At 40.4% G+C, this 15,037-nt stretch overlaps 1 protein-coding gene across 15 annotated transcripts in view; it reads right to left on the bottom strand.

Moving 5' to 3' along the window:
• Nucleotides 1–13,474, bottom strand: part of UBR2 (ubiquitin protein ligase E3 component n-recognin 2) — a 130,325-nt gene extending 116,851 nt beyond the window's left edge. For 12 of the 15 annotated variants that reach the window (XR_010158017.1, XR_010158018.1, XR_010158019.1 and 9 more), the window contains exons 1-2: nucleotides 12,957–13,460; nucleotides 3,369–3,628 (exon numbers count right to left, since the gene is read on the bottom strand). Coding sequence is in view for 9 of the 15 variants with exons in the window: in XM_016955504.4 (XP_016810993.2) it covers nucleotides 3,369–3,628; nucleotides 12,957–13,034 (338 nt within the window). In the remaining 6 variants the exon portion in view is untranslated. Of the gene's footprint in view, nucleotides 1–3,368; nucleotides 3,629–12,956 lie in introns of all 15 variants that reach the window. The other 3 variants (XR_010158016.1, XM_016955519.4, XM_063813043.1) reach the window with 2 other exon arrangements.
• Nucleotides 13,475–15,037: the final 1,563 nt, after the last annotated feature.

Raw genomic sequence — 15,037 nt, 5'->3', positions numbered from 1 at the left:
AATCTATGCCCTTCACAAATCCTTTTCCTAAGTACTATATATAAAAGATCCTTTAATATCATTCTTTCTCATTAAAGAAACCTTCTGCATTATGGACATCAGTCACCTTTATCCTGAAGGGTCTAGTTTAGAAACCTCCCCAGAATTCCAATAACCATATTTCATCTTTCCAAATAACAGACTCCGTGTCATTTTACCAGGGCGCTGGGTTTCACGGAAACACCTACTTTTAAAATGAGATATTCATCCCCAGCACCCAGCATGGCCATTTACTATGAGTTTACTGTGTACCAAGTATTGTGTAAAGTGCTACACACAAAGGATCTCACTAACCCTCTCAACAATCTAATAAAGAACCTGGCTGGTCTTTGATCTGGTTTCCAGGGAGGTAACCTTTAAATCCCTGGCATTACTTATGTGATCAGAGTGTCTCTGTTATTTGTGGGACCCCCACAAATAAGAAAAACTATACATCCTAGAACAAGGCTTACTTTGGATCTGCCCTAACAAAACAGGAGGGAGGCCGGGCACGGTGGCTCAGGCCTTTAATCCCAGCACTTTGAGAGGCTGAGGCAGGTGGATCACTTGAGGTCAGGAATTCGAGACAAGCCTGGCCAATGTGGTGAAACCCCATCCCTACTAAAAATACACAGATTAGCCAGTGTGCGCCTGTAGTCCCATCTACTCGGGAGGCAGAGGCAGGAGAATCGCTTGAATCCAGGAGGCAGAAGTTGCAGTGAGCCGAGATCATGCCACTACAATCCAGCCTGGGCTACGGGGTGAGACTCCATCTCAAAAAAAAAAAAAAAAAAAAAAAAAAAAAGAGGGAAAGGCCACTGTGACCCAGTACTGAACACAAAATCCAAATGGGGTAAAGGGGGGGCAATTATGCAGAGAGTTGGGCAGCAGCAGCAGCAGAATGGCTGCATACAGGGGAATAATTAAATAAGCAAATATTTTGAGGAAAATGAGAATCAGGTTTTCTCGTCAGAGAAGGAAATTAAAAATATGCAAAGGAAGAAAACTAGAAAGAACCTTAGATGGGAACGGAAGAGATCACTACAGATGCATGGTTTCCAATATCTATTTCAATACATTTATACAGATAGGTATAAAATAAAGCTCCATTGAGACAGCCTGAGAGTTATAACACCAACAGCAACATGCACACATACCATCTTATTTGTAAGCACCATTTTCCACTAAAAAGAACCAGGATCCTTGGCAAAATGGTTGATTTCAGGGTTGGGGCAGGAGAAAGCTCAAGATTGCCTGGGACATCTTGTTGTACCAGGAAGAAAAGAAAAAACAGAAGGGAAAAGGAAAGGAAAAGAAAAAGAGCTCAAAGGATGATAGAGATATGAAAAAGAACAAAGATAGCTTGAAGGGGCTCCTACTGACCAAATCTAGAACAATTTGAGCATAATAATGAGACCCCACAAATACTGATATAAATAAATAAATTGAAAGTTTGATAATGAAGAGGATACTTAATAGTCTCAAAGTACTTCCCAACAACACACTTATTGATCACATAGGGGAAAAGGGTAACATTACAGTGGAGAAGTCTTGCAGACATCCCTTTAATCAAGTGATCAATATCACCAGTTGTAGAACTAATCAAAATCATACATACCACCTGACAGGGTTAAAACACATGATTTCTGTGGCACTCCTGTCACAGATGCAACTTGAATCTAATTACGAAAACCAGACAAACCCAAATTGAGGGGACATTGACAAAATAACTGGTCTGTAATCTTCAAAAGTGTCAAGATAATGAAAGTCACAGAAAAATTGAGGAAACATTCCAGATTGAAGATTAAAAGACAAGATATACAAATGAATAATTTGGAACTAGATCCTATTAATACAAAGAACATTACTGAACAATGGGGTCTCAATTTCCTATCCATAAATTATGAGGTTCAACTAGGTCTACTGCCCCAAACATCAACAGAATATTCAAAGTAGTTTCTGTAATAGCAAACAAAACACTAGGTCTAATAGTTTTTCAATATATATACTGTTCTCTATTGATATTCTAAATAAGCTAATAAAGAAAACTACCATAGATAACCAGAGGCTTTCACCAAAATTAGCTTATTAAATTTCAGTTTTACAGGAAAAAGTTTAAAGGAAAAAGTTAAATAATGTCTCCAACAACACATCTACACAAAAGAATATTATCTAGCTACATAAGCTGATACGGAAAGATGTTAAGCTATGGTTAAATACAGAAAAGAAAATTTAGCTCAGTATATGTAACATATTCCCATCTGTATTTATGTATGTAGGTTTAAAATTGCCATATATCTTGGCCTATATATACAAAGAAAATTTCTGAAAGAGGCCGGGTACAGTGGCTCATGCCTGTAATCCAGCACTTTGGGAGGCCAAGGCAGGTGGATCATCTGAGGTCAGGAGTTTGAGACCAGCCTGGCCAACATGGTGAAACCCCGTCTCTATTAAAAATACAAAAATTAACTGGGCATGGTGGTGGGCTACGCCTGTAATCCCAGCCAGTCGGGAGGCTGAGGCAGAAGGATCACTTGAACCTGGCAGGTGGAGGTTGCAGTGAGCCGAGATCGCGCCACTGCACTCCAGCCTGGGTGACAGGGCAAGACTCCATCTCAGACAAAAAAAAAAAAAAAAAAAAAAGGAAAATTTCTGAAATGATATATGGGAAAATGTTAACAATGATTAATTCTGGAAAATTGGACAGTCAAAAAGGGGACAAGGCACTTTATTCTCCATCTTCTACCCTTGTATACTCAATTTTCACCAAGAAATTTAAAAAAGAAAAGTCTTCCTAACAGCAGTAAATGCATACAGCACCCAGATCTTGGTTTCTAATTACCATTCCCAAATGAAAGAAAAATCTTTAAAGAAATAGCTGATTCTACATATGGGTCTGAGCAAGTACAAAGCGAGCTGGGGCATCTTGTTGTGCCAGAAAGGAAAGAAGCACCCACAAACTAATGAAGGCATGTGAAAAAGACAAGATGGTGTGACGGGGCTCTCACTAGCCAAATCTACGGCAATTTGAACATCAGAATTACTGTAACTAAAAAATATCAAGAAAAGCAAGAAAGTGATTATTGCAAGAGTCAAGATGTCAGTTAATTATGGGGGAAGGAAGAAAGCACACAGTGGGCTTCAAGAATGCTGGTGACAATATTCTTTTGATCAAGAATAATTATAAAAATGTTTGCTTTAATTATTTATTAAATAGCATGTATTTGTAATACGGATTTTTAAGCAGATATGGTATTTCATAATTTTTAAACAAAAACTTAAAAGTTCCAGGGAAAAAAAGAGGTCAAATAAAACAAGAGCCTCCTAGAAAGAAAATTAAAGTATTTTACCTGCAAGAATATGTAGGCTCTCCTACTTTAAAAACACGACCACAAAGATGAGAAGGTTTGTTTGCTTGCTCAAGTTTTGGAAATCCAAATGCAGGATCTTCACCACAAAGGTACCATTCCATTGGTCCCAACAAAACATGCTGTGCCAGCATGTCTTCTTTCTGTGGAAAAGGGTTGGGACCCCTGCAGTAGATTTTGGGTACATAGTGGGCTAAATGCTGGTACAGTTCTCTAGTGAGGTCAGTTGCTTGCAGCCATTTCTTTAAAAGAAGAAAAGAGAAGAAATGGTTTTAAACACCAACAAACTAATTTGAACAAATTCACCCTACTTTCTTTTAGGTACAAAAATAATGACAAAAGCATATTAAAATATTTTGTTTACAACACTCACCACCGTATGTTAGAAATTTAATCTATTAAAATGCCAAGTATGTTTAAATCCTACTTTTAAGTGTAAGTAAAATTAAAATGAAACAAGCCTCCCTCCTTCCCTGCAAAATGACTCTTGAAGCAATCTTCTCTAGGCAGTACCAGAAAATAATTACAAGAAATCATTATATAAGATATGAACCATTGAGCTCACCTAATGTCCTTCCTAATGCTTTGCTCAAATGTTATTCTCATTGTGATATCAATTCTCACGTCAGTTTGTCCATAGGAAGAGTGTACGGTGAATATGAACAGCCAATATGTACGGTGAACATGAACAGCCAATACACATTTCTTAATGATTGATAAACAAGTTTATATACCAGTCTCTTATTGAATAAGTCAGTCCACAAGAGACTGTTGTACCAATTATGCCTTCTTTCTCTGATCAACTTCTCTCTATAAGGCCTTTTCCGTTTGCTCTCCCCACTCAAAACAAATTTTAAAGCATGATTCTACTTAGATCTCATAGGTACCAACTCAATAACTGAATGCATGATCTCCCCTCCATGCTCCACCAAAATCTGTTATTTTCTCCATTTCCAGCTCAACCTGGGTATCCACACCGAAAAATCTGAAAAGCTTCCCAGCACTTTGGGAGGCCAGGCCAAGCAGATCACCTGAGGTCAGGAGTTCAAGACCAGCCTGGCCAACATGGTGAAGTCTCTTCTCTACTAAAAATATAAAAATTAGCTGGGTGTGGTGGCGCATGCCTGTAATCACAGTTACTCGAGAGGCTGAGGCAGGAGAAATCGCTTAAACCCAGGAGGCAGAGGTTGTAGTGAGCCAAGATCCAGCCTGGGCGACAGAGCAAGAGTCTGTCTCAAAGGACAAAAAAAAAAAAAAAGACTCACTTCTGCTAGAATGCAGTTAACTGAACCGTGAACAAAACCCACAGATGGAGGGAAAGAGGAAGGGGGAAGTGAGTTGAAAAACTACCTATTGGGTACTATGCTCACTACCCAGGTGCAATATACTCATGTAACAAACCTGCACATGTATTCCTTAAATCTAAAGTAAAAGCTGAAATTAAAAAAAACCTCCAATGTTTACCTATGGATTACTACCTAAATTCCAGTTACATTTTTATTTTAAAAAAAAAGTATGTTCAAGTGATATGTAACATCATAAGAAGTCAACATAAGGTCTTCATTTTAGCTATTACTTGTATATTCTTCAGACCACTCCTTCTAAAAACAACATACAGAGAGATTTTAAATATGCATGAGGTGATGTATATTAACTTTCTAGTCAATTTCTGTTTTCAGAGAACTTTTACTAAAAATGTAAAAATTTTGTTCATAAGTTAAGGGACTGGATAGAAGCTTATAAGCAAAAACGGTGAAAGAGTTTTCATGCTTAAAGTGAAACTAAACTATTTTCCAAATATTACTAACATTGTTGTGTTTACATTATGCAAGTAGGAAAGAGACTAAATTACTTTCAAAACAACAGCATTTCTTCCCTGGTGGCCAAGTGGTTAGGGAAAAAAAAATAAAAATAAAAATAAAACAGCAGCAGCAGCATCATTTCTTAGGAGACAATCCTACAGGCTTTAAGTATTCTCTCCCTTCAGAGTGACTCAATCAAAATTTTATATATACATACACATCCTTTAAGCTCAGTAATTATAAAGAGGACAAGTTTTAAAAAAAGAAAAAGAGTCCTCAACAAGCATACTAGAATCTTATTCTTTGAGCTAAAAGACCTCGTTTTGGCCTCATTCAAAGGTAAATGTCTCATTTTTCACCCATTGTCAGCAAACCAAAACAAGAATGAAGGTAGTCAAATGATCCTAAGCGCTTTTTTTTTTTTTTTTTTAGTCTCGTGCTGTCGCCCAGGCTGGAGTGCAGTGGTACGATCTCGGCTCACTGCAACCTCTGCCTCCCAGGTTCAAGTGATTCTCCTGCCTCAGCCTCCTGAGTAGCTGGGGTTACAGGTGTGCACCACCACACGCGGCTAATTTTTGTATTTTTAGTAGAGACAAGGTTTCACTATGTTGACCAGGCTTGTCTCAAACTCCTGACATCAGGAGATCTGCCCACCTCGGCCTCCCAAAGGTGCTAGGATTCAATTTACTCTTTATGAAAGAAAAATTAAGCAGTAAGACCAAAATAATTCACCTCCATGATCCTAGAAAGTTAAGTGCTTCGGACTTTTTTTTTACAACATATTGAAAGATTTTATTTAAAAACCAGTTTTTTCCCTTATATTTTATGTTCCCATTCCTGTAAAACTTCACTGTTGCAGAATTTTAATACAAGAATGAAAGGTTACTTTAGAAGGGATGCTTTTTTTTTTTTTTTGAGACGGAGTCTTGCTCGGTCACCCAGGCTGGAGTGCAGTGGCGCGATCTCGGCTCACTGAAAGCTCCGCCTCCCAGGTTCACGCCATTCTCCTGCCTCAGCCTCCCGAGTAGCTGGGACTACAGGCTAGCATGGATGCTTTCTAAAAAAAATTATGCAGTCTAGTGACTGTAACGAGAGCAAATTTGTTCATAGATTTCTTCAACAAAAATTCAGACGCTAGTATCAGCTTCTGGTTAAGAAAAAAAAAAAAAAATCGGCCAGGCCCATTGGCTCATGCCTGTAATCCCAGCACTTGGGAGGCCAAGGCAGGTGGCTCATTTGAGTTCAGAGGTTCGAGTCTAGCTTGGGCAATATGGCAAAACCCTGTCTCTATTAAAAATAAAAGAAGATTAGCTGGGCATGGTGGTGCATGCCTATAGTCCCAGCTACTCACGAGGCTGAGGTGGGAGGATCACCTGAGCCCCGGAGGTTGAGGCTTCAGTGAGGCATGATCACGCCACTGCACTTCAGCCTGGGTGACAGAGTGAGATCCTGTCTCAAAAAACAAACAAACAACAAAAAAAACCCAGCCACTTTACATAAAAATATTATTAGTAAAACAAGCAAGTATTTCACTCTTTATTACATATTATTATAAATAACAAGACTTAAAAGTCTGGTCCAAGAAAGGCATGCATATGCTCCCCATTTTTCAAATCTTTACTACTCCTGGGCACAGTGGCTCACGCCTATAATCCCAGCACTTTGGGAGGCCAAGGTGGGCAGATCACTTGAGGCCAGGAGTTCGAGACCACCATGGCCAACATGGTGAAACCCCATCTCTACTAAAAATACAAAAATTAGCCAGGAGTGGTGGTGCACGCCTGTAATCCCAGCTACTTGGGAGGCTGAGGCAAAAGAATCGCTTGAACTCAGGCGGTGGAGGTTGCAGTGAGCCTAGATCACGCCACTGTACTCCAGCCTGGAGGACAGAGTGAGACTCCGTCTCAAAACCAAAAACTTTAATACCATTATATGAAAAATTTACAATCACCTAAAAGATTTGGGCTCTATTACAGGCACTTTAAGCTGATTAAACATACATACTTAATATAAAAAGCAAGAAAAATTTATGACTGTCTTTCAGAAGTAGCTCACACATTTCCCCAAAGAATAAAATCTATAGCTTTTCATATTAGTTCTCACTAACATATGCTAACTGCAACTGTTTCTTCAACATGAAAAATTAAGATTTCCAGTTTGGTTGGAATTTTAATTTGTCTTTATTTCAGACACTTGTAGCTGTCACACCCATGTGGCATAAGAGAGTAATAAGCATTCACTATCTTACTACAAGTCCCTCTTAAAGGAAGTAAAGAAACTGTCAACTCATTCCTCTAAAGTAAACATGTTATGACAATGTTTCCAGGAGCTTTCCCTCTATTAAATACTAAATTTAAGCCTTGGGATAGAAAGCAAGTACAATAAAATAAAAATGAAATGAAAAATGAAAGAATCCCTAGAGGTTAGTTAGCCTTTTATTACAGTCTCTATTATTCTATACCCAATTAAAATTGTATCCTTTAACTACTTTTGGTTTTGCTTTCAAACAAGGATAAGCAACATGTAAGTTAATCATAAAACAACTAGTGCTCATAACCATAAAAACAATAGTGTTTAAGTGGGAGTTTTAGGGAATATATTGAGAAAAATTTTAAACAAATTATATTAAGAGCTCTACAAATTAAGGAGAGTATTTACAAATAAAATATAGAAATTTAATAGGTCAAAAGACTAATTGAAAATAGGCAAAGAAGACATAAAAATGGCCAATAAGCTCATAAAAAGATGTTCCAACATGACTCATGAGGGAAATGCAAATCAAAACCACAATGAGAAGGCATAACACCCAAAAGAATGGCTGTAATCAAAACACAGGCAAAAACAAGTGTTGGCAAGGATCTGGAGAAATTGGAACTCTCATGCACTACTGGTGGGAATGTAAAACAATGCAACTGCTTTGGAAAAATCTGGCAGTTCTTCAAAATAGTTAACATATGACCCACCAATTTCACTTCTAGGCATGTATATACCCAAGAGAAACAAAAGCATATGTCCCCACAAAAATTTGTAAAAAATGTTCACAGCAACATGATTCATAATACCCAAAAAGTAGAAACAACCCAAATATTCACCAACTGATGAACAGATAAATAATATATGGTTTATCTATACAAAGGAATGTCATTTGGCAATAAAAAAGAAAGAATTACTGACACAGGTTGAGCATCCCTAATTTGAAAACGTGAAATCCAAAATGATCCAAAATCTGAAACTTTGCATGCCCATACGATGCTCAAAGAAGTGCTCATTGGAACATTTGGATTTTGGATTAAGGATGCTCAACTGGTATAACTGCAAATATTTTAAAATCCAAAAAAATCCAAAATCCAAAACACTTCTGGTGGCAAGCATAACAATACTCAACCTGTACATGGTACAACATGGATAAATATTTTATTTTTATTTATTTATTTTTTGAGACAGAGTCTCGCTCTGTCTCCCAGGCTGGAGTGCAGTGGCGCGATCTTGACTCACTGCAAGCTCCGCCTCCCAGGTTCATGCCATTCTCCTGCCTCAGCCTCCCAAGTAGCTGGGACCACAGGTGCCTGCCACCACGCCCGGCTAATTTTTTGTATTTTTTAGTAGAGATGGAGTGTCACCGTGTTAGCCAGGATGGTCTCGATCTCCTGACCTTGTGATCTACCTGCCTTGGCCTCCCAAAGTGCTGGAATTACAGGTGTGAGCCACCGTGCCCGGCCCAACATGGATAAATATTTAAAACATTATCCTAAGAGAAAGAAGTCAGCCACAAATGACAATATGTTGAATTCCATTTATACGAAATATCCAGAATAGGCAAATCTACACAGACAAAAATAAGTAGTTGATTAGACCTCAGGAGTTTAGGTGTGAAAGGGAAGTGACTGCCAATAGGTACAGGATTTCTTTTTTGGGGTGATAAAAATGTCCCAAAATTGATCATAGTGATGATTGCATGAATCTGAATATACTAAAAACCACTGAATTTAACTGTACAGTATGTGAGTTATATCTCAATGAAACGGTTTAAAAAATGTACAGCAAAAAGATAACCAATACAGACCTAAAACTCTACATAAAACTTAACAAATTCATTATTAAAACAAAAATTTTTTTTGAAGACAGGGTCTCACTGTATCACCCAAGATGGAGTACAGTGGCATGATCATAGCTCACTGTAACTTCTAACACCTGGGCTCAAGCGATCCTCCCTGCTTAGCCTTCTGAGTAGCTAGGACTGCAAGTTCATGCCACCACACCCAGCTTATTTATTTTATTTTATTTTTTTTAGTAGAGACAGGGTATAGCTAATGTTGCCCAGGCTGGTCTCAAACTCTTAGACTTAAGCAGTCCTCCCACCTCAGCCTCCCAAATAGCTGGGATTACTGGCATGAGCCAGTGCTCCCAACCTGTATTTCTTTTATATTCAGGGAAAAAGATGGGGTCCCGCTCTGTCACCCAGGCTGGAGTGCAGTGGCGCGATCTCGGCTCACTGCAACCTCAGCCTCCTGGGTTCAAGCAACTCTCCTGCCTCAGCCTCCCGAATAGCTGGGATTACAGGGGTGCACCACCATGCCCGGTTAATTTTTGTATTTTTAGTAGAGACAGGGTTTCACCATGTTGGCCAGGATGGTCTCTATCTCTTGACCTTGTGATCTGCCCTCCTTGGCCTCCCAAAGTGCTGGGATTACAGGCAAGAGCCACCACACCCGGCATGTTTACTTTTAAAACTGTAATCACTCATTGGAACATACTATAACCATATGTAGTATGGAAAGTAAACAGAGCCAAGAAGTGTTGGGAAAGTCATACTTATGGAGTCAATTCTAACAAGAAAAGAGAAGAATGAGAAGAGAGGGCCACTGTAATATCCTAAACTTACAAATATTAAAGAGTCAGCTTAGATACTTTTCTTTGTGAGGCATACTAGCTGGAATGGATGGGATCACAAAAAGTTCTTCCTCCTTATAACAGGAATAAGAAAAGCGGTGTGTAAATGAAATGTGGAAAGGATGACACTAGTGCTCATTAGGTGATTTTTAAATGGAAGTGATCCTAACAAATTACCAATGACAGAGGTCTAAAGCCTGCAATCACTGTTTTCTCTACTTGTTTCTCTTCCCTAAAATGTGCTTTCAACCTAACAGAAAACTTTATTAATTTAAATGTGTGATAAAAAGCTGAAGCCTAAGCTGAAAAAAACAGTTTTAAATGTTAGGTGTTTTAACTTAATACAGACAGTAAAGTCCTCACAAAGTAAGGCAAGATTAAGGTTATATAGTTGAAGGAATTTTATATTTTAATATTGGTTTTTGAGGTAGGAGGATCTCTTGAGCCTAGGAGGTCAAGGCTGCAGTGAGCTATGATAATGTCACTGTACTCTAGTCTGGGCAACAGTGCAAGACCCCATCTCTTACCAAAAAAAGAAAAAAAAAAAACTTATTGTTCAGAAAGGCATTTAAAAGTAAACAGGGTAGGCCGTGTGCGGTGGCTCACGCCTGTAATCCCAGCACTTTGGGAGGCCAAGGCGGACGGATCACCTGAGGTCAGGAGTTCGAGACCATCCTGGCCAATGTGGTGAAACCCTGTGTCTACTAAAAATACAAAAATTAGTCAGGCATGGTGGCATACGCCTGTAATCCCAGCTGTAATTCGGGAGGCTGAGGCAGGAGAATCACTTGAACCCCGGAGGCGGAGGTTGCAGTAAGCCAAGATCGCGCCATTGCACTCCAGCCTGGCGACAGAGCAAGACTCTGTCTCAAAAAAACAAACAAAAAAAGTAAACAGGGTAAAATGTAGCTCAGATTATGATCTTCACAAACTCAAATGAAGTCCAAATTAATAATTTTTTGTTGCATTTTCCTTGATTTTTCCTTACTGCATCTGCTTGAGAATTTCACTGAACAAGAACTAGGAGCACTGGCCTCCCGCACTACTTTTATAACCAGTCTCCTCAGGAGCCTCTACAAATTGGAGAACCTCTAATCACTTGATAGTTTGCACTTTTAGAATGGGATAACGGAATCTGTACCCTGTATCACTGGACCAAGACACAAAATTCAGTGAGAGAAAAAAATCAAAACAGTACTTTGAGGTAAGCAACAGATATCAATTAGAAGAGGCATGGAGGGCAAACAGCTGTCATTATTATTTAACAGTTTACTTGTAACACTACTTTCATTTTCTTTTTTCAAATCTCCGATAAACGAAAGGCAGAAATTCCTTGAGTTGTACAACATTAAGTAGAAAGTAAATGAAAACAGACCTAGGCTAAACAAGTAAGTAGGTTTAAAAAAACACACCAAGGCAGGGCGCAGTGGCTCACGCCTGTAATCCCAGCACTTTGGGAGGCCCAAGCAGGTGGATCACCTGAGGTCGGGAGTTTGAGACCACCCTGACCAACATGGAGAAACCCCAACTCTACTAAAAATACAAAATTAGCCGGGCGTGGTGGTACATGCCTGTAATCCCAGCTACTCGAGAGGCTGAGGCAGCAGAATCGCTTGAACCCGGGAGACTGAGGTTGCGGTGAGCTGAGATCGCGCCACTGCACTCCAGCCTGGGCATCGAAAGCGAAACTCCGTCTCAAAAACAAAAACAAACAACAACAAAACACACCCAAACAAGCAAAGATTCAGCATTTAACAACGTATTTCTTTAAAGTTTTCACCTCTACTCCTGACATTTCTTTCTACCCGGACTTAATGTCCTCACCAATTCACGCAAAATAACTATTCACTGACCAACAGCTCCACAGTGCCCCCAATCCCAAATTTTGTTCGTAGCATTCAGATTGCTGACTTTTATTCACGGGTCACTCCCTTCCTAGCAGCCTTTTTAATTGGAGGTCTTAGAGGTGGGGCCCAAGCTGTCTTGGTCCATTCATAATCATTCTCGGCAATCTCTTCTAATGGGTGTTCCTACAACTCTGCTATTTACACTAGCATATTCATATTACAGTTTTAATGCAATACTGCGTTTGAATGGTTTTACGTTTGGAGTATAACTGCTCCTACTACACTATGACCAGTTCTCACGTTTAGCTTATACAGTATTTGTTGAAAGCTGCTCTATCAACGTTATATAACATTTGTTCTCCATCCAATTACCCCTAACTCCTAGAAAAAATATTTTTAAAATTTCCCAGCCTCCACGACTACTTTCTCATACTCAGTAAACTTTCCACACATGCATCAACGTTGTCAACTAATCGAACCGGTGCAAAAAAAAAAAGATAGCACTGAAACGGATAACGAAGGGTAGTGTCGTTTGCCTTCTTGGTGCCTGGGGCAGTCCCAAAAACAAAGTAGGGGCTCGGTTAGGGTGGCATGTTTAGTCGGAGGAGCACACGGCTCCGCTTGTCTCAGGAAAAGCAATTAACTAGATAAAGTAGGGCGATTATACCAAAAACACAAGAAGCGTCTCTTCTCCTCTTCCAAGAGTTGATATAAAGGGCAAAGGCCCATGTGTTGTGAGACTTAATGGGAGGCTGGGGGAAAGGAGGTATGATGGAAGAGCCGTGGGTTCTCCTGGGCAGAAAGGGAAAGTAAACGTAGTTAGTGCACAGCGCAGCTCTGGCAGCTGTTGAAAATGGAAAGAGAGGGGCAGGATCGGTGGCCTCCCCGGGCTATTATCCCACAAGGCGAGGGCCGGCACAGCTGTTTCCCCAAGTCTGGGTCGGGCTGCTCCAGGACGTCCAGGAGTCGGTTCCTCCCCGCAGGCGCGGCCTGCGAGGGGCAGACGCACCCGCCCGGGTCCCGGCACTCACCCCCGCAATCTCCTCGGCCGAACATTCCAGCAAACTCCGGTCGATGGCCTGCACCTCTGGCTCTAGCTCCGACGCCATCTTCTCTCCTCCTCCTCCCCAGCGCTACCGCCGCCCGGAGAGCTGCAGCCTCACCTCGGCCCCGGCGGCCTCGACTGCCACCCCTGCCCCAGGCAATCAGTCCCGGAGCCGTCCAAGTGGCTGCAGGTGGAGCAAGAGAGGGAGAGAAGGGTGACGTGAACCGGAAAGGAAGGACAGCGGCCTCCTGCGCTCCCTCCCAAGCTTAGCGCCCAAGAGTCAAGTCACTGGCTCGTCCCTGACCCAGGGAAGGACACAGAAAACCCCAGGCCTGACACTCTCGCTGGCCACTACCGCGTCCTGCACCAGGAAAGGGGCAATAACACCCAGGAGGGGAAGCGGAGCTTTCTGGGTACTGTAGTTCTGGATGCTGTAGGTACAGCACAGCCGGGAAAAAGGTGGCGCCCTAAAACGGTGCCCCTCGAATGCATTGTGGGAGTTGTAGTCCATTCTCAAGGGGCGCTGGCTTAAATGGCAAATAAGCGGGCGGGGCTTTTCTGCCCAACGAGAATCATGGGAAGACAGTCGCGGAAAGCAGTGCCCCCTGGAAAAAAGCCAAAGAGAAAGATACTGTGGGAACTGCAGTTTTATTCTCCGAATCTCGTTTGTTCATTTTTGTATCCCCAGCTTCAAGAACACTGCCTGGCACATGGTAGACCCTCAAGGACTTGCCAGTCTGGCATAGGGTAGGCACTCAAATACTTGTCAAAGGAATGAATGAATTACATTCTATTCCTGTGGTTCTATGTCCTGTCATCCATCGAACCCTCATCTTTTATACGAGTAATGGAGGTGAACATTACCCACTTTTTTGAAGGTTTAAAACATGTTTTAAAAATTTTTTCAAACACTTTAGTGATGACCACTTATAAACTTTATCACAAATCTTGCTGCAAAGGAAAAAGAGTCTATTAGGCCAATTAAAAGATTTCCTCTTGATAGAGACATTTAATTTCTACAGATAATCAGACCAAGCTTGGTGGCTCATGCCTGTAATTCCAGCACTTTGGGAGGCCGAGGGGGGCAGACTACTTGAGTCCAGGAGTTTGAGACCAGTTTGGACAACATAGCGAGACCCTCTTGATAAAAATCAAAAAATTAGCCAGGTGTGGTGGCACGCCTGTAGTCCCAGCTACTCGGGAAGCTGAGGCAGGAGGATTGCTTGAGCCCAGGCAGTTGAGGCCATCGTGAGCTGTGATCAGCCCACTGCACTCCAGCCTGCATGACACAGCTGAGACCCTGTATCAAAAAAGAAGAAAAAAAAAAAAAAGAAATAGGTAAACATTGTTAGACTAGCTATCAAAGAAAACTATGTTTAGTTAAAGGTAATTAGACTATTGACTGACAGCTGGGTGACTGGGCTCTTAGAAGTCTTCAATCTCTAGAGTTTGTCAGAAAATTGTTTATACCTTTTGTCAAGTGTGTTAATTTATTCCCAGAAGTAGGTTGTAAATTACGTATAGGGGGGAAAAGTTCTGAGCCAGACCAGGTTTAGGACATGTTTATGTTTATGTTGTTTTGGGATTTTTTTTAAACCAGTACTATGATATTAATCAGTTTTTTAAAAAAGGAAATAAGAAACTGTCTGTATCCCTGTAACCTCACAATACAATTAAGCCTTGTTATCACTTTTTAAAAGTTATATATATATACATATAAAACATCAGAAATTCAAACTCAAAAGGAATGTTTTAAAAAAGGAAAACTGAAAACTTCCTATTCCTCTTACCCCAAGTCCCTCTCCCCAAAGAAAATCATTTTTAACACTGTCTTATAAGTCTGTCCAGAAAAAAGTATGCACATATCTGTACAGATATTTATAATGAGATATCTTGAAATATTCTTCTATGTATTTTTCTTTTTTTGCCCAACTTCCTTACACTGATCCACTCAGGACAGAGTCAACTTGGAAGAAAATTGGGATTGTCCCAGCCTAGAAGCAAAAACAACATCTCTTGAGCTGTCCTAACATAGAATTTAAGTCATTAATAGACTGTAAAGGCAAT

Source organism: Pan troglodytes, chromosome 5 (genome assembly GCF_028858775.2).
Source record: "Pan troglodytes isolate AG18354 chromosome 5, NHGRI_mPanTro3-v2.0_pri, whole genome shotgun sequence".
Taxonomy (NCBI): domain Eukaryota; kingdom Metazoa; phylum Chordata; class Mammalia; order Primates; family Hominidae; genus Pan; species Pan troglodytes.
Note: the sequence above shows the minus strand (reverse complement) of the source record. Positions and strands in the feature narration are given on the sequence as shown.